General features: G+C 38.8%; 1 protein-coding gene across 5 annotated transcripts in view; it reads right to left on the bottom strand.

Moving 5' to 3' along the window:
* Positions 1-23,209, bottom strand: part of ITGAM (integrin subunit alpha M) — a 72,505-nt gene that overhangs the window by 22,765 nt on the left and 26,531 nt on the right. For 4 of the 5 annotated variants that reach the window (XM_054667981.2, NM_001194934.1, XM_016928462.2 and 1 more), the window contains 2 exons: positions 12,049-12,189; positions 11,749-11,961 (listed from right to left, as the gene is read on the bottom strand). In XM_054667981.2, coding sequence (XP_054523956.1) covers positions 11,749-11,961; positions 12,049-12,189 — 354 coding nt within the window. The remainder of the gene's footprint in view (positions 1-11,748; positions 11,962-12,048; positions 12,190-23,209) is intronic. The other variant, XM_016928461.4, reaches the window with a different exon arrangement.

The raw sequence follows: 23,209 nt of genomic DNA, 5'->3' as shown, positions 1-23,209 counted from the left end.
GCTGAGAGATTTTGTCACCACCAGGCCTGCCCTAAAAGAGTTTCTGAAGGAAGCACTAAACATGGAAAGGAACAGCCGGTACCAGCCACTGCAAAAACATGCCAAATTGTAAAGACCATCAAGGCTAAGAAGAAACTGCATCAACTAACGAGCAAAATAACCAGCTAACATCATAATGACAGGATCTAATTCACACATAAAAATACTAACCTTAAATGTAAATGGGCTCAATGCTCCAATTAAAAGGCACAGACTGGCAAATTGGATAAAGAGTCAAGACACATCAGTGTGCTGTATTCAGGAAACCCATCTCACGTGCAGAGACACACATAGGCTCAAAATAAAGGGATGGAGGAAGATCTACCAAGCAAATGGAAAACAAAAAAAACCAGGGGTTGCAATCCTAGTCTCGGATAAAACAGTCTTTAAACCAACAAAGATCAAAAGAGACAAAGAAGGCCATTACATAATGGTAAAGGGATCAATTCAACAAGAAGAACTAACTATCCCAAATATATATGCACCCAATACAGGAGCACCCAGATTCATAAAGCAAGTACTTAGTGACCTACAAAGAGACTTAGACTCCCACACAATAAAAATGGGAGACTTTAACACCCCACTGTCAACATTAGACAGATCAACAAGACAGAAAGTTAACAAGGATATCCAGGAATTGAACTCAGCTCTGCACCAAGCGGACCTAACAGACATCTACAAAACTCTCCACCCCAAATCAACAGAATATACATTCTTTTCAACACCACACCACACCTATTCCAAAACTGACCACATAGTTGGAAGTAAAGCACTCCTCAGCAAATGTAAAAGAACAGAAATTATAACAAACTGTCTCTCGGACCACAGTGCAATCAAACTAGAACTCAGGGTTAAGAAACTCACTCAAAACCGCTCAACTACATGGAAACTGAACAACCTGCTCCTGAAGGACTACTGGGTACATAACAAAATGAAGGCAGAAATAAAGATGTTCTTTGAAACCAATGAGAACAAAGACACAACATACCAAAATCTCTGGGACACATTCAAAGTAGTGTGTAGAGGGAAATTTATAGCACTAAATGCCCATAAGAGAAAGCAGGAAAGATCTCAAATTGACACCCTAACATCGCAATTAAAAGAACTAGAGAAGCAAGAGCAAACACATTCAAAAGCTAGCAGAAGGCAAGAAATAACTAAGATTAGAGCAGAACTGAAGGAAATAGAGACACAAAAAACCCTTCAAAAAATTAATGAATCCAGGAGCTGGTTTTTTTGAAAAGATCAACAAAATTGATAGACCCCTAGCAAGACTAATAAAGAAGAAAAGAGAGAAGAATCAAATAGATGCAATAAAAAAATGACAAAGGGGATATCACCACCGATCTCACAGAAATACAAACTACCATCAGAGGACACTACAAACACCTCTACGCAAATAAACTAGAAAATCTAGAAGAAATGGATAAATTCCTCGACACATACACTCTCCCAAGACTAAACCAGGAAGAAGCTGAATCTCTGAATAGACCAATAACAGGCTCTGAAATTGAGGCAATAACTAATAGCTTACCAACCAAAAAAAAGTCCAGGACCAGATGGATTCACAGCCGAATTCTACCAGAGGTACAAGGAGGAGATGGTACCATTCCTTCTGAAACTATTCCAATCAATAGAAAAAGAGGGAATCCTCCCTAACTCATTTTATCAGGCCAGCATCATCCTGAGACCAAAGCCTGGCAGACACACAACAAAAAGAGAATTTTAGACCAATACCCTCGATGAACATTGATGCAAAAATCTTCAATAAAATACTGGCAAACCGAATCCAGCAACACATCAAAAAGCTTATCCACCATGATCAAGTGGGCTTCATCCCTGGGATGCAAGGCTGGTTCAACATACGAAAATCAATAAACATAATCCAGCATATAAACAGAACCAAAGACGAAAACCGCATGGTTATCTCAATAGATGCAGAAAAGGCCTTTGACAAAATTCAACAATCCTTCATGCTAAAAACTCTCAATAAATTAGGTACTGATAGGACATATCTCAAAATAATAAGAGCTATCTATGACAAACCCACAGCCAATATCATACTGAATGGACAAAAACTGGAAGCATTCCCTTTGAAAACTGGCACAAGACAGGGATGCCCTCTCTCACCACTCCTATTCAACATAGTGTTGGAAGTTCTGGCCAGGGCAATCAGGCAGCAGAAGGGAATAAAGGGCATTCGATTAGGAAAAGAGGAAGTCAAACTGTCCCTGTTTGCAGATGACGTGACTGTATATCTAGAAAACCCCATCGTCTCAGCCCAAAATCTCCTTAAGCTGATAAGCAACTTCAGCAAAGTCTCAGGATACAAAATCAATGTGCAAAAATCACAAGCATTCTTACACACCAGTAACAGACAAACAGAGAGCCAAATCATGAGTGCACTCCCATTCACAATTGCTTCAAAGAGAATAAAATACCTAGGAATCCAACTTACAAGGGATGTGAAGGACCTCTTCAAGGAGAACTACAAACCACTGCTCAATGAAATAAAAGAGGATACAAACAAATGGAAGAACATTCCATGCTCATGGGTAGGAAGAATCAATATTGTGAAAATGGCCATACTGCCCAAGGTAATTTATAGATTCAATGCCATCCCCATCAAGCTACCAATGACTTTCTTCACAGAATTGGAAAAAACTACTTTAAAGTTCATATGGAACCAAAAAAGAGCCCGCATTGCCAAGTCAATCCTAAGCCAAAAGAACAAAGCTAGAGGCATCACGCTACCTGACTTCAAACCATACTACCAGGCTACAGTAACCAAAACAGCATGGTACTGGTCTTTTCTTTTTTTCTTTTGTGACACAGCTTTTAGTCTCACTTGCGTTTATGTGTGTTTTTCAGACAACAATTAATAATTATATTGAAAATGTAGCAGCAATTGTCTTGAAGGGTGTTCATATATTATTGGACACTAATACTAACTACATTGGACTGACTTGTGTAAACTCTCTGTTAAACATGATTTAAAAGCCATTAAGAGTACTTTGCGGCCAGACATGGTGGCTCATGCCTGTAATACCAGCACTTTGGGATGCTGAGACGGGCAGATCACAAGGTCAGTAGTTCGAGACCAGACTGGCCAACATGGTGAAACCCAATCTCTACTAAAAATACAAAAATTAGCTGGGCATGGTGGCGCACGCCTGTAATCCCAGCTACTCAGGAGGCTGAGGCAAAAGAATCTCTTGCCCAGGAGGCAGAGGTTGCAGTAAGCCAAGATCATGCCACTGTACTCCAGTGTGGGCAACAGGGCAAAATTCTCCATCTCAAAAAGAAAAAAAAAAAAAGAGTACCTTGCATTGCTGATAAATATTGCCATTAGCTGTGAAGGTTTGAGTGTTATATGTCTGCACTGATATTCTTATCAAAAATTTCTATATTAGCTTCAAATATTCAGTTTAAAACTCAAACTTTGAGATTTTTGTAGCTTTTAGTTGGTTAATTTTGAAAATTTAATATGTTGATGGAAGTTTTAAATTGTCATCATTATTTTACAAAATGATGGAGGAGGAGCTAAAATTCCTTGTTAAGAGAATTATGAAGCGTCAAAAAAATTCCTCATTAGGACACAAGGAAAAAGGATGGCCTGCTAAATCATTCAAAATGCTTTTTGGTACCTTGGATTAATCATATAATAGCTATAGCAAGAAATAGATACCATGAACAGACCAATAACAAGCAGCGAGATAGAATCAGAAAGAGCCCAGGACCAGAAGGTTTCACAGCTGAATTTTAACACACATTCAAAGAATTGGTACCAATGATATGATACTATTCCAAAAGATAGAGAAAGAGGGAATCCTCCCTAAATCATTCTATAAAGCCAGTATCACACTAATATCAAAACCAGAAAAGGACATAACAAAAAAAAGAAAACTACAGAACAATATCCCTGATGAATATAGAAGCAAAAATCCTTAACAAAATACTAGCTAACCAAATCCAACAGTACATCAAAAAGATAATACATCATGATCAAGTCTGTTTCATCCCAAGGACGCAGGAATGGTTTAATATATGCAAGTCAATAAATGTGATACATCACATAAACAGAATTAAAGAAGAAAACTATATAATCATCTCAATAGATGCAGAACAAGCATTTGATAAAATCCAGCATCCCTTTATGATTAAAAAAAAGGCTTTCAATAAATTAGACATAGAAGGGACTTATCTCAAAATAATAAAAGCCATTATCTGACAAAAGCACAGCCAACTTCATATTGAAGGGGGAAAAGTTGAAAGCATTCTCACTAAGAACTGGAACAAGACAAGAATGCCCACTTTCAGCACTTCTATTCAACACAGTACTGAAAGTCCCAGCCAAATCAATCAGTCAAGAGAAAGAAATAAAGGGGTCCAAATTGGAAAAGAGGAAGTCAAATTAGAGCTGTTTGCCAATGATATGATCATTTACCTAGAAAATGCTAAAGGCTCATCCAAAAGATTCCTAGATCTGATAAACAATTTCAGTAGTCTCAGGTTACAAAATCAATGTATGCAAATCAGTAGCACTGCTATACACCAACAACGACAAAGCTGAGAATCAAATCAAGAACTCAATCCCTTTTATAACAGCTACAAAAATAAAATAAAATGCCTAGGAATATAGTTAACCAAGGAGGTGAAGCTCCCTACAAGGAAAACTACAAAACACTGCTGAAATAAATTATAGATGACACAAACAAATGGAAATATATCCCATGCTCATGGATAGGAAGAATCAATATTGTGAAAATGACCATACTGCCCAATCTACAGATTCAATGCAATTCCCATCAAAATACCAACATCATTTTTCACATAACTAGAATAAAACAATCCTAAAACTCATATGGAACAAAAAAAAAGAGCCCAAATAGCCAAAGCAATACTAAGCAAAAAGAACAAATCTGGAGGCATCACAGTACCAGACTTCAAATTATACTACAAGGCTATAGTTACCAAAACAGCATGGTACTGGTATAAAAATAGGCACTTAGACCAATGGAACAAAACAAAGAACCCAGAAATAAAACCAAATACTTACAGCCAACTGATCTTTTACAAAGCATACAAAAACATAAATTGGGAAAAGGACACCCTATTCAGTAAATGGCGCTGGGAAAACAGGCAAATCACATGTAGAAGAATGAAACTGGATCCTCTTCTCTCAACTTATACAAAAATCAACTCAAGATGGATCAAAGACTGAAATCTAAGACCTGAAACCATAACAATTCTACAAGATAACATTGGAAAAACTCTTCTGGACATTGGCCTAGGCAAAGAATTCATGACCAAGACCCCAAAAGCAAATGCAACAAAACCAATAAATGGGACCTAATTAAACTAAAAAGCTTCTGCACAGCAAAAGAAATAATCATCAGAGCAAACAGACAACCCACAGAATGCAAGAAAATATTTGCCAACTATGCATCTGACAAAGGACTACTATCCAGAATCTATAAGGAACTCAAACAAATCAGCAAGGAAAAAACAAGTAATCCCATCAAAAAGTGGGCAAAGGATATGAATAGACAATTCTCAAAAGAAGATATACAAATGGCCGATAAACATATGAAAAAAATGCTCAACATCACTAATCATCAAGGAAATGCAAATTAAAACCACAATAAAATACCACCTTACTCCTGCAAGAATGGCCATAACTAAAAAGTCAAAAAACAATAGATCTGGCATGGATGTGATGAAAAGGGGACACTTTTACACTGCTGGTGGGAATGTAAATTAGCACAACCTCTATGGAAAACAGTATGGAGATTCCTTAAATAACTAATAGTAGATCTACCATTTGATTCAGTAATCCCACTACTGGGTATCTACCCAAAGGAAAAGAAGTCATTATATGAAAAAGATACATGAACATGCATGTTTATAGCAGCACAATTCACAATTGCAAAGATATGGAACCAACCTGTGGTACCCGTCGACCAATGAGTGGATTTTAAAAAGTTATATATATGTGTGTGTATATATGTGTATATATACACAGAGTACTACCCAGCCATAAAAAGGAACAAATAATGTATTTTGCAGCAACTTGGATAGAACTGGAGGCCATTACTGAAGTAACACAGGAATGGAAAACTAAATATATGTTTTCATTTATAAGTGGGAGCTAAACTATAAGGATGCAAAGACAAGAGTGATGTAATGGACTTTGAGGACTTGGGGAAGGGGAGTCTAGGAGGAGATAAGAGCCAAAAGACTATATATTTGGTACAGTGTACGCTGCTTTGATGACAGGTGCACTAAAATCTCAGAATTCACCACTATAGAATTCATTCATGTAACCAAAAAGCACTTGTACCCCAAAAGTTACTGAAATTTTTTTAAAAATCATATAATGACTATAGTCCACTCAGTACTTGCTTAAATTTTAGATAATAACTATAGTCCATTCAGTACTTTCTTAAATTTTAGAAAAGCTATATAAATTACTGGTACATAACTTGAAGACTGCTTTGGCTGGGTGCAGTGGCTCACATCTATAATCCTAACACTTTGAGAGGCCGAGGCAGGAGGATGGCTTGAGGCCAGAAGACCAGCCTGGCCAACATAGTGAGACTTCATCTCTACAAAAAATTGAAAAATTAGCCAAGCGTGGGGGTGCACACCTATAGTCTCAGCTACTTGGGCGGCTGAGAAGGAAGAATTGCTTGAGCCTGGGTGTCAAGACTGCAGTGAGCCATGATCTCGTCACTGCACTCCAGCCTGGGCAACAGAGGGAGACCTTGTCTCAAAAAAATAAAAAGAGAGAGAAAGAAACAGAGAGAAAGAAAGAGAGAAAGAAAAAGAAAGAAAGAGGGAGGGAAAGAGAGAGAGAGAAAGAAAGAAGAAAGAGAAAGAAAAAGCTGGGCGCGGTGGCTCACGCCTGTAATCCCAGCACTTTGGGAGGCTGAGGCAGGTGAATCACAAGGTCAGGTGTTCGAGACCAGCCTGGCCAACATGGTGAAACCCCGTCTCTCCTAAAAAGAGAAAAATATTAGCCAGGCGTAGTGGCGGGCGCCTGTCATCTCAGCTACTCGGCAGGCTGAGGCAAGAGAATAGCTTGAACCTGGGATGCGGAGGTTGCAGTGAGCTGAGCTCACTCCACTGCACTCCATCCTGGGCAACAGAACGAGACTCCGTCTCAAAACAAAAACAAAAGAGAAAGAGAAAGAAAAAAAAGAAAGAAAGAAGGAAAAAAAGAAAGAAAGAAAGAAAGAAAGAAAGAAAGAAAGAAAGAAAGAAAGAAAGAAAGAAAAAAGAAAAGAAAAGAAAGAAAAAAAGATTGTTCTTCCTTTGGCTAATTAAGTAATGCCCTCACAGCACTAGATTGCACAGTGCTCTTACTGGATAAACTCAATAGTGCCTCTAGTTGGGTTGATTGAGGATGTCTGAAAGGCACTCACAGAGCCCGATGCCTGCTATTGCACAACAGATGAGCCTTTTCCTTTCTACACTGAGAATTTTCTTCTGTTTTTAGTGTGGTTTATTTTTGGCTCAGAAATAGTTGCTATGATGAAAATATTCCTCTGTTAGAAAAGACGGTAGCTACAACACCACTTTGAAAGAACCATGAGCATGAGCTATTTTTAAAAGCCAAAATAAGTGGGTTTTTTTGGTCAGGGTTAATTTTTGATTATGTTAACACTGTTTTATGATAAGGTGACTTTTTTAGATTAAAGTCAAAGAGGTTCTATATTTTTATCATTACAGATCATAGTTACAACATAGTGAGTTCTGCATACTGACTCATGTAGTGAAACCTTAAATAAGTTAGTAAGAAAAGCAATAGTTTTCTGAAGCCATGATATGGGTGATACACAGTTCATACTCAAATTATAATAAAGCTCTTCATATTTGTGAATTATAGAATACTACCTTTTACAAATCCATATTTTTAGGGAAATTTAGGAGTGATATAGAACTGGTAAATTAGTAAAATAAGTTTCACTGGATTTTTGTATATAATCATCTCTAGTACTCTGGAAATTGAGGATTCATTATGCTGTGATCAATTTCAAATACTTTTTAGTTCCAAATATACAAGCTAATAAGCCTTGCTTTTATAAGTATGTGCCAAATTCGTCAACATCAATGGGTTTTCTAAAGCGAATATAAGTGTCTTTCTTTTAATGTTATTTGACTCTAATAAAATGCAGGATTATATATATAAATGACAAAGTTATAGTACTTAAAATAGTATGGTACTAGCATAAAGATAGACATATAGACAAATGGAACAGAATACAGAGCCCAGAAATAAACCCATCCATATGGGTCCAACTGATTCTCCTAAATAATGCCAAGAATACACAATGGGTAAAGGATACTCTCTTAGACAAATGGTATTGGGAAACTGGATATACAAATGCAGGAGAACGTAATTTGACTCATATACCATACACAAAAATCAATTCAAAATGAATTAAAGACTTCAATGAAAAAGTAAAACATCTAGAATAAAACTCAGGGGAGAAGCTGGAAAGATGGTGGTTTGAGCAATGAGTTTATGGCTATGACACCAAAAGTACAGATGACAAAAATAACTAAGCCTGACTGCATCAAACCAAGTGAGACTTCTACACAGCAAAGGCAAGAATAAGCAGAGTAAAATATAACCTACGGAATGGGAGAGAGTATTTGCAAACCATGTATCTGATAAGGGGTTAATCTCCAAAATATATAGTGAACTCATACAACTCAATAGCAAAAAATCTAATAACTTTTCTCTTTTTTTGAGACAAGGTCTCCCTCTGTCTCCCAGGCTGGAGTGCAGTGGCACAATCTCGGCTCACTGCAACCTCCACCTCCCGGGTTCAAGCGATTCTCCCATCTCAGCCTCTGGAATAGCTGGGATTACAGGCGTGCACCACCACAGCCTGGCTAATTTTTGTATTTTTAGTAGAGATGAAGTTTCACCCTGTTGGCCAGGCTGGTCTTGAACTCCTGACCTCAGGTGATACGCCCGCCTCGGCTTCCCAATGTGCTGGGATTACAGGCATGAGCCGCTGCTCCCGGCCTTAATAACTTGATTTAAAAATAAGCTTAAGGGCTTGAAGAGACATTTTTTTCAGACACAAAAATGTCCAATACATACATGAAAAGATGCTCAACATCACTAATCATCAGGGAAATGCAAATCAAAGCCACAGTGAAATTTCACTTGCACACCTGCTAGCCTGGCTATTGCCGAAAAAACAAAAGACAAGTGTTGGTAAACACACGGAAAAATCAGAACCTTTGCACACTCTTGGCGAGACTGCAAAATGGTGCAGCTCCTAGGGAAAACAGTATGGAAGTTCCTCAAAAAATTAGAAATAGAACTACCATATGATTTAATAATCCCACTTCTGGTTATTTAACCAGAGGAATGGGGATTATGATCTTAAAGAGATATGAACATGCCCATGTTCATTGCAGCACTATTCACAATAGCCAGGATGTGAAAACAACCTAAATGCCTATCAACAGATGAGGGATTTTTCCTTCCCTCTCTACCAGGAAACGATGGCTTTTTTAAATTGTGGTATATACATACAATGGGATATTATTCAGCCTTAAAAAAGAAAGACATCAGCCTGGGCAACATAGGGAGACTCCATCTCTACAAAAAATAAAAATAAATTAGACAGGCATGGTGGAATGGGCCCACAGTCCCAGCTACTCAGGAGACTGAGGTGGGAGGGTCGCTTGAGCCCAGGAGGTTGAGGCTTCCAGGAGCCGTGTTTGCACCACTGCACTCCAGCCTGTGTGATAGAACAAGACTTTGTCAAAAAAGAAGGAGGAGGAGGAGGAGGAGAGGAGGAGGAGGAGGGGGAGGAGGGTGAGGAGGAGGAAGAGGAGGAGGAGGGGGAGGCGGAGGAGGGGGAGGAGGAGAAAGAGGAGGAGGAGGAGAAGAAAAAGAAGAAAGATATTCTTTCATTTGTGACAACATGGATGAACCTGGAGGACGTTATTCTAAGTGAAATAAGCCAGTCACCAAAGGATGAATACGGCGTGGTTTCACTTATATGAGTTATCTAAAATAGCCAAACTGGCAGGGTGCGGTGGCTCACACCTGTAATCCCAGCACTTTGGGAGGCCAAGGCAGGTGGATCACTTGAGTCCGGGAGCTCAAGACCAGCCTGGACAACATGGCAAAACCCAGTCTCTACAAAAAATACAAAAATTAGCCAGGCATGGTGGTGCATGCTTGTAATCCCAGCTACTCGGGAGGCTGAGAGAGGAGAATCGCTTGAACCCAGGAGGTAAGGTTGCAGTGAGCCGAGATTGTGCCACTGCACTCCAGCCTGGGCGACAGACTGAAACTTTTGTCTCAAAAACTAAAAAAAAAAAAATAGCCAAACTCATTGAAGCAAAGAATATAATGGTGGCTGCCAGAGGCTAGAGAACAATGAGGAGTTGCTAATCAATGGGTATACATTTTCAATATGCAAGATGAAGTTCAAGAGGTCTGCTGTACAACATTGCACCAATAGATGACAGTATTACATTGTACATTTTAAAATCTGTTAAGAGGATAGGTCTCATGTTAAGTGCCCTTACCACAATAAAAAAATTTTTAAACATAAAGAAAGAAAAATGTAAGGCTGGCAAAAACCCAGAGACCAGAGGCCAGAAAACTAGATGGTCTCAGGTGGCTATGGTGGGAAAGAATATGATACAGGGAAGATGGAACCAGACTGTAAGGGTCCCTCCAGACAGTGGGCTCCACCTGGCAGGAGACAGAAAGCCAACTTACAGAGCAAAACAGTTGTCAGGTCCAGAATATAGGGTGACAAGTCATCAGGATGGGCTCCATGCTTTGCAAGACCCAGTGCAAAAAAATGTAGGACCCTTTGTTGAAAAATTACTAAGAATTGAAGATGGCAATAGCAGAGCATTAAGCCAAGCACAGGGCGCTTCTGAGAGAGGGGCACGTGTGACTGCACAATTCCACATCTGTGAAGTGTGCAATCCCGTAAGGTGGCCAACCGCATAGGTTTCCCAGGATGTGGGATTTCAGTACTAAATCTGGGACAGAGTTAAGCAAACTAGAGCTCTTGGTCACCTTACCAGGACCGAGAATCAGAAGAAAGGAATGCCTGCATCCCAATACTGCTAGCTTGCCATTTGCCATCGCTGGGCCTTGATCTACTCATCTGTAAAGTGGGGGTGATGAGGCTATCATGCACCTCCTATTGCTGTAGAAATAATCAATCTGGAACTAAGAGTCTTTGAGATTTCTGTGAATGTGTGTGTGTGTGCACATGCACGCATGCATGTGCAAGTCTGACTCTGTCACTCTGGCTGCTGGAGTACAGTGGTGTGACCAGGACTCACTGCAGCCTCAACCTCCCAGGCTCAAGCAATCCTCCGGCCTCAGCCTCCAGAGTAGCTAGGACCATGGGTGTATGCCACCACACCTGGCTAATTTTTTTTTTTTTTTTTTTTTTTTTGGAGAGATGGGTTCTCACTATGTTGCCCTGACTGGTCTTGAACTCCTGGGCTTAAACAATCCTCCCAACTCAGCCTTCCAAAGTGCTGGGATTACAGGCGTCAGCCACCAGGTCCAGCCACATGTTATTATTTTTGAAGGTTCTGAAAGGAGTACTGTGAGAACTTATCTGGCAGCTGTGGGCACACTGAATTAGGAGAAAGATCAACAAAGAGGCTACTGTCATGACAAGGACAGTGACCAGGTCTCACCTGGCTATGGGAGGGGCTGATGCCAATTCCTGAGGTTCCGTGAAACAGGTAAACAGCACCCCGGTTGTCCTCCTCTCCTGGGGCCCCAATGGCCACGTCCGTCAGCTTGTCCCCATTTACGTCCCCCAGCACTGTTAGGGCTGCCCCAAAGCGGCCCCAGGGTTGGCCCTGCTCCCCGTAGAGAACAGCATCACACTGCCACCGAGCCCTCTGCTAAACACAAACAGTATCAGGCCCCAACCCAGGCGACCCCTCCACCCACACCAGGCCCCACCCAGCCCAGGTCCCATCGCCACTCACCCCCCTGGGCAAGGGGCACACGGACACCTGGCCCCCTCGGGTCTGCTCGTAGTAATGGGGGGCCCCGATGAGGACCAGGTCGGTGCTGCCATTGCTGTCCACGTCCACGGAGCAGAGGGAGGCCCCGAAGTAGGCGCCGATCTGAAAGAGACAGGACCGTAATCACACACCTCTTCCCACCTAAAGCAGATGTGGAGGTTTTCTCTCTCTGAAGAAAAGTTATGCCTGCTGGGGGAATCCCTCTGGAGCAGATGTGATCTTCTATATGGTTCATGATAAATTATCACTTGGATGTGCTGCCAGCTAAAGGAACCTATATAATAAGCCTGGCAGAATGGTTTCTGCCTGTAATCCCAGCTCCTCGGGGGGCTGAAGTGGGAGGATCCCTTGAGCCAAGGAGTTTAAGGCTGCAGTGAGCTTTGTCACCACTGCACTCCAACTTGGGCAACAGAGCAAGATCCCAATCTCTAAGTGTATATATATATTTTTTAATAATTTAAAAGATAAAAAATAAGCCTATAGTAGAGTCAATGGGCAGTGAGTGAGGATTTACTCCAGGTGGTATTCCTGGGAGATTATTAAGGCAGCAAAGAAGAATTTGGGTTGGAAAATACATAGAAAATTCTAGAAGAGAAGACAGAATACCACCCTTTCAATATATTGGGAATCTTTAGGGAGGTAAAAAGTCAAAGTTGGCACTCTGACTAATAAGGCTAATAACTGGCTTAGATTAAAAATAACTATTTGTTATTTGAATATTTGTTGTGATATTAAGAAATATCTTCAAGGTCAATATGTAGAATTCATCCATAAAATTCACCTATTTAATCATACATTCATTCATTCATTTATTCATTCATTCAACAAACAAGTGTTTCTTATTGCTAAGCACACAGCTGGGTAATAGAGATACAGTGCCTTCCAGGGCCCTCAGTGCAGCCAGGTGGAAGAGAGGAGAGTAATCAATGGATTAACAGGGAGATGTGTATAGCAATTTCAAACTGGGACAAGTTCTAGAAAGGGAATGTGCAGGGGACATCATGCCACGGCTCTGCAACGTGATTTCTGCCTCATACACCATTGAGGGAAGACTCATTGATAACTCAATACTTTATCCTAAAGTCAACAGAATTTGATTGTTTTTTAGGTCAGATTTATTGGGGAAGAGTTTACATACAATAAAATTCAGCCTTTTAGTACATAGTTTTATGAGTTTTGACAAACATGTAAAGTCATATAACCGGCCAGCTGCAGTGGCTCATGCCTGTAATCCCAGCATTTTGGGAGGCCAGGGCGGGTGGATCACCTGAGGTCAGGAGTTCGAGACCAACCTGGAAATCATGGTGAAACCCCGTCTCTACTAAAAATACAAAAAAAAAAAAAATTAGCAGGGCATGGTGGCGGGCGCCTATAGTCCCAGCTACTCAGGAGGCTGAGGCAGGAGAATGGCGTGAACCTGGGAGGTGGAGCTTGCAGTGAGCCGAGATAACACCACTGCACTCCAGCCTGGGCAACACAGCGAGACTCTGTTAAAAAAAAAAAAAAAAAAAGATAAAAAGATAATAACCATGATCAAGTGTGATTTATCCCTGGGATGCGAGATGCAAGGATGATTCCACATATGCAAATCAATTAATGTGACATATCACATTAACAGAATGAAGGACTAAAACCACATGATCATCTCAATATACGCAAAAAAAAGCATTTGACAAAATTCAACATTCTTTTACAATAAAAACTCTCAATAAATTCGCTACAGAAGGAATGTACCTCAATATGGTAAAGGCCATATACGACAAGCCCACAACAAACATCATACTCAATGGTGAAAAATTGAAAGCTTTACCACTAAAATGAGGAAAAAGGCAGGAATGCTCACTCTCACTACTTCTATGTAACATAGTACTGGAAGTCCTGGTCACAGCAATTAGGCAAGAAAAATAAATGAAAGAGACCCAAATCAGATACAAAAAAGGAAATTTGTCTCTGTTTACACTTAAAATGATATATATATAAAAACATATATATATAAATATATTTTTAAAAAACCCTAAAAACTCCACCAAAAAAGAACTACTAGAACTAATGAATAAATTCAGTAAAGTTACAGGTTACAAAATCAATGTAAAAAATCAATAGTGCTTCTATACACTAACAATGAACTATCTGAAAAAGAAATCAAGAAACAATCTCATTTACAATAGCATCAAAAAAAATACCTAAGCTTAAATTTAACCAGAGAGGTGAAAAACATGTACACTAAAACTATAAAACATTGATTAAGGAAGTTAAACAAGACAAAAATAAATGGAAAGATATCCTATGTTCATGGACTGGAGTATTAATGCAATCTTCTGATTCAGTACAATCCTTATCAAAATCCCAATGGCATTTTTTTACAAAAATAGAAAAAAAACTAAAATTTATATAGAACCACAGAAGACCCCAAATAGCCAAAGCAATCCTCAAGAAAAAAAATACTGGAGGCATCATAATTCCTGATCTCAAAACATACTGTGTCAAGAAAGCTCTAGTAAGCATAACAGCAAGGTGGTGGCATAAAAACAGACACATCAACCAATGGAACAGAACAGGGAGGCTAGAAATAAAACTATGCATTTATGGTCAATTGATCTTCAATAAAGGTGCCAAGAATATGGAAAGGAGAAAGGACATTCTCTTCAACAAATGGTGTGGGGAGAACTGGATATTCATATTCAAAAGGATTAAATTAGACCTTTATCCCAAACCATATACAAAATCAACTCAAAATGGATTAAAGACTTAAACACAAGACCTGAAACTGTAAAACTGCTAGAAGAAAACAAAGGGAAAAGCTTCTTGACAATCAAGCTTCTGAGCAATGATTTTTTGGATATGACCCCAAAAGCACAGGCAACAAAAGCAAACCAGACAAATGGGGTGGCATCAAACTAAAAAGTGTCAGCTTAACAAAAAAAGAAAATTTCAGGCCAATATTCTTGATGAACACTAATGCAAAAATCCTCAACACACTACCTGCAAACCAAATCCAGCAGCACATCAAAAATCTAATCCACCATGATCAGGTAGGCTTCATCCCCGGGGTGCAAAGTTGGTTCAACATATGCAAATCAATAAATATGATTCATCACATAAACAGAACTAAAGACAAAAAACCACATGATTATCTCAATAGATGAAGAAAAGGCTTTAATAAAAGTCAACACCCCTTTATGTTAAAAATTCTCAATAAACTAGGTATTGAAGGAACATACCTCAAAATAATAAGAGCCATCTACAACAAACCCACAGCCAACATCATACTTGATGGGCAAAAGCATTCCCCTTGAAAGCCAGCACAAAACAAGGATACCTTTGCTCACTAGTCCTATTCAACATAGTATTGGAAGTTCTAGCCAGAGCAATCAGGCAAGAGAAAGAAAAAAGGGCATACAAATAGGAAGAAAGGAAGTAAAAAAGTCAAACTATCCCTGTTTGCAGACAACATGATTCTATATTTAGAAAACCCCATAGTCTTGGCCTAGGAGCTCCTTCAGCTGATAAATAACTTCAACAAAGTTTCAGGATACGAAATCAATGTACAAAAATCACTAGCACTCCTATACACAAACAAGAGCTGGGAGCCAAATCAGGAAGGCAATCCTATTCACGATTGCCACAAAAAGAATAAAATAACTAGGAATACAGCTAACCAGAGAGGTGAAAGATCTGTACAGTGAGAATTATAAAACACTGTTCAAAGAAATCAGAGATGACACCAAAAAAATGGTAAAACATCTCATGCTCATGGATAGGAAGAATCAATATCATTAAAATGGACACACTTCCCAAAGCAATTTATAGATTCAGTGCTATTACTATTAAGCTACCAATGACATTCTTCACAGAACTAGGAAAAACTATTTTAAAATTCATATGGAATCAAAAAAGAACCTGAATAACCAAGTCAATCCTAAGCAAAAAGAACACAGAAGGAGGCATCACATTACCTGACTTCAAACTATACTACAGGGCTACAGTAACCAAAACAGCATGGTACTGGTACAAAAACAGGCACATAGACCAATGGAACAGAATAGAGAGCCCAGAAATAAGGCCATACACCTACGACCATCTGATCTAAGACAAAAATAAGCAATGGGGAAAAGAATTCCTATTCAACAAATGGTGCTAGGATAACTGGCTAGCCATATGCAGAAGATTGAAGCTGGACCCCTTCCTTACACCATATACAAAAATCAACTCAAGATAGACTAAAGACTTAAATGTAAAACCCAAAACTATAAGAACCCTGGAAGACAACCTAGGCAATACCATCCTAGACACAGGAATAAGCAAAGATTTCCTGACAAAGACACAAAAAGCAATCTCAACAAAAGCAAAAATTGACAAATGGCATCTAATTAGATGCAAGAGCTTCTGCACAGCAAAAGAAACTATCAACAGAGTGAACAGACAACCTACAGAATGAGAGAAAATATTCACAAACTATGCATCCAACAAAGGTCTAATATCCAACATCTACAGGGAGCTTAAACAAATTTACAAGAGAAAAACAACGCCATTAAAAGGTGGGAAAAGGAAATGAACAGACACTTTTCGAAAGAAGACGTGCATGCAGCCAACAAGCATACAAAAAAAGCTCAAAATCATTATCATTAGAGAAATGTAAATCAAAACCACAATGAGATACCATCTCACACCAGTTAGAATGGCTATTAGTAAAAGTTAAAAAATAGATGCTGGTGAGGTTGTGAAGAAAAGGGAACACTTATACTGTTGGTGGGAGTGGTAAATTAGTTTAACCACTTGGGGAAAGCAGTATGGCAACTCCTCAAAGAGCTAAAATCAGAACTACCATTCAACCCAGCAACCCCATTACTGGGGATATACCCAGAGTAATATATATCATCCTACCATAAAGACACATGCACATGAATATTTATTGCAGTACTAGTCACAATAGCAAAACATGGAATCAACCTAAATGCCCACCAATAACAAATAGGATTTTTAAAAATGTGGTACATATACACCATGGAATACTATGCAGCCATAAAAATAGCAAGATCATGTCTTTTGTGGGAACATGGATGGAGCTGAAGGCCATTATCCTTAGCAAACTAACACAAGAACAGAAAAACAAATACTGCATGTTCTCACTTATTAGTGGGAGCTAAACAATAAAGAACTTACGAACACAAAGAAGGAAACAACGGACACTGGAGTCTACTTGAGGGTGGAGGTTGGGAGGAGGCAGGAGCAGAAAAAATAACCATTGGGTACTAGGCTTAATACCTGGGCGACAAAATACTCTGTACAACAAACTCCCATGACATGAGTTTACTTATATAACAAACTTTCATGTGTACCCTCAAACCTAAAGTAAAAGTTAAAAAATTATAAAATATCAATCTAATTTTTTAAAATTAAATAAATAAATAAAAAGTGACAGCTACTTAATGGTATGTATCAAGATTCTTTTCAAAATTCTTTTGGATACTCTACTTTTTTATTTTTTATATAAATTTTAGAATTGGCTAAATTCTGCAAAATATACTTCTAGGATTTTTACCTTTTTATGAATATGTAATAATTGCACATATTTATAGGGAACATGTGATATTTTTATACAAGCATACAATGTGTGATGATCAAATCAGGGTAACTGGGATATCCATTGCCTCAAGCATTTATCATTTCTTTTGCTGGGAACATTCCAATTCCATTCCTGTAGTTATTTTGAAATACACAATAAATTATTGTTAACTATAGTCACCCTACTGTGCTACCAAACACTAGGTCTTATTTTTCCTAACTGTATTTTTGTACCCATTAACCATCCCCTCTTTACCCCATCCTCCTTACTACCCTTCCCAGTCTCTAGTAACCCATCATTCTACTCTCTACCTCCATGAGATCCAATTTTTTTTTTTAGCTCCTACACATGAATGAAAACATGCAATATTTGTTTTTCTGTGCCCGGGTTGTTTTACTTAACACAATGTCCTCCAATTCCAATCCTGTTATTGCAAATCACAAGATTCATTCATCTTATGGCTGAATAATATTCCTTTGTGTACCAGAAAAATGCAAATGAAAACCACAATGAGATATCATCTCATTCCAGTTAAAAGGGCTTTTATCGAAAAGACAAACAATGATGGATGCTGGCAAAGATGCAGAGAAAGAGGAACCCTCATGCACTGTTAGTGGGAATGTAAATTAGTAAAGCCACTATAGAGAACTATATGGAGGCTCCTCAAGAAAACTAAAAATGGAACTACCATATGATCCAGCAATCCCAGTGCTGGGTATATTGCCAAAGGAAAGGAAATCAGTATACTGAAGAGATAACTGCACTCCTGTGTTTATCGCAGCACTATTCACAATAGTCGAGATATAGAATCAACTTAAGTGTCCATCAACAGATGAATGGATAAAGAAAATGTGGTACATGTGCACAATGGAATATTATCCAGGATTTTTACTGCATTGAATCTGTAGATCAACCCAGGGAGAATTGACATCTTAACAATATTGGAACTCCAATATTCGAATCCATGACCACAGCGTATCTCTCCATTTATTTAGGTCTTTTATTTCTCTCATTAGTGTTTTGTAGTTTTCAGCATAAAAGTACCGTACATGTTTCGTTTGACTTATACCTAAATATTTCATGGTATTTTATGCTATTGTAAATGGTACTTTTTAATTTAAATTTCCAATTGTTCAATTATATTATAGAAATACAACTAATTTTTATACATTGCTCCTATATCCTGAGAACTTACTGAAAAAACCTATTATCATAGCTTTTTTATAGGTTCTTTGGAATTTTCCATGCAATTGTATCATCTGCAAATAGAGAGGGTTTTATTTCTTCCTTTCCTCTTTGTATTTTTTTTTCTTCTTTTTCCTGCTTTATTGCATTGGCTAGGTCTTTCAGTACAATGTTGGATAGGAATTATAAAAGTAGATATTCTTGTCTTGTTTCCAATTTTAGGTGAAAAGCATTCTCTTTCACTTTTAAGTATAATGCCTGGTAGAGATTTTTTGTAAATGCTCTTTTTCAGGTTGAGGAAGTTCCCTTTAGTTCCTAGTTGGCTGAGAGTATTTTTAATCATGAAATGATGTTGTATGTTGTCAAATTAGAGTTCTATATCTGTTCAGGTGGTTACATGTTTTTTCTTCTTTAATCTGCTGTTATGGTGAATCACATTGTTTTCCTCAAAGTAGCTTTTATAATTTAGATTAAATGTATAGACCATAAAATTTACCATTTTAAAGTATAAGGTTCACTGGGTTTTAGTACATTCACAATGTTGTGTAATCATCACCACTACCTCCAGAACATTTCCATCTTCCCAGAAAGAAATTCTCTATCTGTTAACAGTATTTCCAATCCCCAATCCAACCCCCAGCCCCTGGAAACCACTAATTTACTTTCTGGCTTGATGGCTTTGTAAGTTTTGAATTGGAAAGTGTGAACCCTCCAACTTTGTTCCCCTTTTCTAATATTGTTTTGGATACAAGATCAAGAATCAGTTGTATTTCTTTTTTTTTTTTTTTTTTTTTTTTTAGACGGAGTTTTGCACTTGTTGCCCAGGCTGGAGTGCAATGGCATGATCTCGGCTCACCATAACCTCTGCCTCCCGGATTCAAGCGATTCTCCTGCCTCAGCCTCCCAAGTAGCTGAGATTACAGCCATGTGCCACCACACCTGGCTAATTTTGTATTTTTAGTAACGACAGGGTTTCTCCATGTTGGTCAGGCTGATCTCAAACTCCTGACCTCAGGTGATCCACCTGCCTCGGCCTCCCAAAGTGCTGGGATTACAGGCGTGAGCCACTGGGCCCGGCCAGTTGTATTTCTATATCACTAAACAATTGGAAATTTATTTTTTTATTATACTTTAAGTTCTAGGGTACATGTGCACAACGTGCAGGTTTGTTACATATGTATACATGTGCCATGTTGGTGTGCTGCACCCATTAACTCGTCATTTACATTAGGTATATCTCCTAATGCTTTCCCTCCTCCCTTCCCCCACCCCACAACAGGCCCCGGTGTGTGATGTTCCCCTTCCTGTGTCCAAGTGTTCTCATTGTTCAATTCCCACCTATAAGTGAGAACATGCAGTGTTTGGTTTTTTTGTTCTTGGCGATAGTTTGCTGAGAATGATGGTTTCCAGGTTCATCCATGTCCCTACAAAGGACATGAACTCATCCTTTTTTATGGCTGCATAGTATTCCATGGTGTATATGTGCCACATTTTCTTAATCCAGTCTATCGTTGATGGACATTTGGGTTGGTTCCAAGTCTTTGCTATTGTGAATAGTGCCGCAATAAACATTCGTGTGCATGTGCCTTTATAGCAGCATGATTTATAATCCTTTGGATATATACCCAGTAATGGGATGGCTGGGTCAAATGGTATTTCTAGTTCTAGATCCTTGAGGAATCGCCACACTGTCTTCCACAATGGTTGAACTAGTTTACAGTCCCACCAACAGTGTAAAAGTGTTCCTATTTCTCCACATCCTCTCCAGCACGTGTTGTTTCCTGACTTTTTAATGATCACCATTCTAACTGATGTGAGATGGTACCTCATTGTGATTTTGATTTGCATTTCTCTGATGGCCAGTGATGATGAGCATTTTTTCATGTGTCTGTTGGCTGCATGAATGTCTTCTTTTGAGAAATGTCTGTTAATATCCTTCACCCACTTGTTGATGGGGTTGTTTTTTTCTTGTAAATTTGTTTGAGTTCTTTGTAGATTCTGGATATTAGCCCTTTGTCAGATGAGTAGATTGCAAAAATTTTCTCCCATTCAGTAGGTTGCCTGTTCACTCTGATGGTAGGTTCTTTTGCTGTGCAGAAGCTCCTTAGTTTAATTAGATCCCATTTGTCAATTTTGGCTTTTGTTGCCATTGCTTTTGGTGTTTTAGACATGAAGTCCTTGACCATGCCTATGTCCTGAATGGTAATGCCTAGGTTTCCTTCTAGGGTTTTTATGGTTTTAGGTCTAACATATAAGCCTTTAATCCATCTTGAATTAATTTTTGTATAAGGTGTAAGGAAGCGATCCAGTTTCAGCTTTCTACATATGGCTAGCCAGTTTTCCCAGCACCATTTATTAAATAGGGAATCCTTTCCCCATTTCTTGTTTTTGTCAGGTTTGTCAAAGATCAGATGGTTGTAGACATGTGGAATTATTTCTGAGGGCTCTGTTCTGTTCCAACAATTGGAAATTTAAATTTAAAAACCAGTACAATTTACAATAGTGCCAAAGGTCATGAAATATTTAGGTATAAGTCTAATATATGGGTCCCTTCTGTTTCCATATGGACTTCAGGATCAGCTTGTCCATTTCTGCAATATTGGTATTTGGGATCTTGAACAAGCCCTGCATGTCTGGGATAAGCCACACCTACCCTTCTTTCCTGTTTTCTCCCACCACTCCTCCCACCACCCTATACGCATATTCTGACCCTCCATTCCATTCTCTCTCCCTCCTCTGGCCCCTTGCTTCCCCACACCCCTTTTCACTTCTCTTGTGCTTCCACCTCAGGCCTTGGCTTAGCTGCCACTTCCACCAGGAAGGCTTCCATACTGCCTTTCTGTGGGTGCCCCTCCCATTTGCTCTCATAACTCCCAGACTGTCCCACTCTAAGCATCTATCACCCTTGATGGTAATGTGCGTGTACTTGTGTGGGGTGGGGGAGTTGACCAGCCAGCCTTCCTCATGTGGTCCTGACCACACACCGAAAACAGAGAAGTGGCATCCAATCCACACTTGACTTCCCGTAATTCCTCTACACTTTTTTCCCCACCCCATCCCTTATACATGTCAGGCATTGACACCATCAATGGCCAGTATGTGTTTAGAGAGACCACGTGAAGAATTTGACTATTGGCAAAGAATTATGACAAGCTGTTCAGGTATCAGGAGAAACTGGTTTCATCCCCATACAATGCATTAATTACAAGTCAAAGAGAACCACCGACAAAAATTTTAAAAACACACAGAACTATAGGCAGACACGAAAAATGAAGTACCTGGGAACACAGCTAACCAAGGATGTAAAAGTTCTCTACAAAGAGAAATACACTGTTGAAAGAAATCAGAGATGACACAAATAAGCGGAAAAGTATTCCATGCTCATGGATTGGAAGAATCAATATTGTTAAAATGGCCACACTGCTCAAAGCAATTTGCAGATTCAATGCTATTTGTATCAAACTACCAATGCCATTGTTTACAGATAGAAAAAACTATTCTAAAATTAATATGGAACAAAAAAAGAGCCTAAATAGCAAAAGCAATCCTAAGCAAAAATAACAAAGCTGGAGGCATCACACTATCCGAATATGAGGCTATAGTAACCAAAACAGTATGGTACTGGTACAAAGACAGACACATAGACCAACGGAATAGAACAGAGAGCCCAGAAATAAAGCCACCCACCTATAGCCACCTGATCTTCAATAAAGACTATGAAGCAAGCAATGGGGAAAGAACTCCCTATTCAATAAATAGCGTGGAGATAACTGGCTATCCATATGCAGAAGAATGAAACTGAACCCCTTCCTTACACCTTATACAAAAATCAACTCAAGGTGTATTAAAGATTTAAATGTGATTAAAGACTTAAATCACATGGATTAAAGATTTAAATGTGAGCCCTCAAACTATTAAAATCATAGAAGAAAACCTAGGAAATACTTTCTCAACAGCAGCCTTGGCAAAGAACTTTTGGCTAAGCCCTCAAAAGCAACTGCAACAAAAACAAAAATCAACAAGTGGGAACTAATTAAAGAGTTTCTGTAGAGCAAAAGAAACTATCAACAGAGTAAACAGAAAACTTTCAGAATGGGAGAAAATATTTGCAAACCACATCTGACAAAGGTCTGAAATCCAGAATCTATAAGGAACTTCAACAAATCAACAAGCAAGAAACAAATAACCCCATTAAAAAGTGGGTAAAGGACATAAACAGACACTTCTCAAAGGAAGACATACAAGTAGCCAAAAAACATTTGAAAAAGAAAGTTCATTATCACTAATCACCAGAGAAATGCAAATCATAAACCACAATGAGATACCATCTCACACCAGTCAGAATGCTATTATTAAAAAGACAATAACAGA

Source organism: Pan troglodytes, chromosome 18 (genome assembly GCF_028858775.2).
Source record: "Pan troglodytes isolate AG18354 chromosome 18, NHGRI_mPanTro3-v2.0_pri, whole genome shotgun sequence".
NCBI classification, from domain to species: domain Eukaryota; kingdom Metazoa; phylum Chordata; class Mammalia; order Primates; family Hominidae; genus Pan; species Pan troglodytes.
Note: the sequence above shows the minus strand (reverse complement) of the source record. Positions and strands in the feature narration are given on the sequence as shown.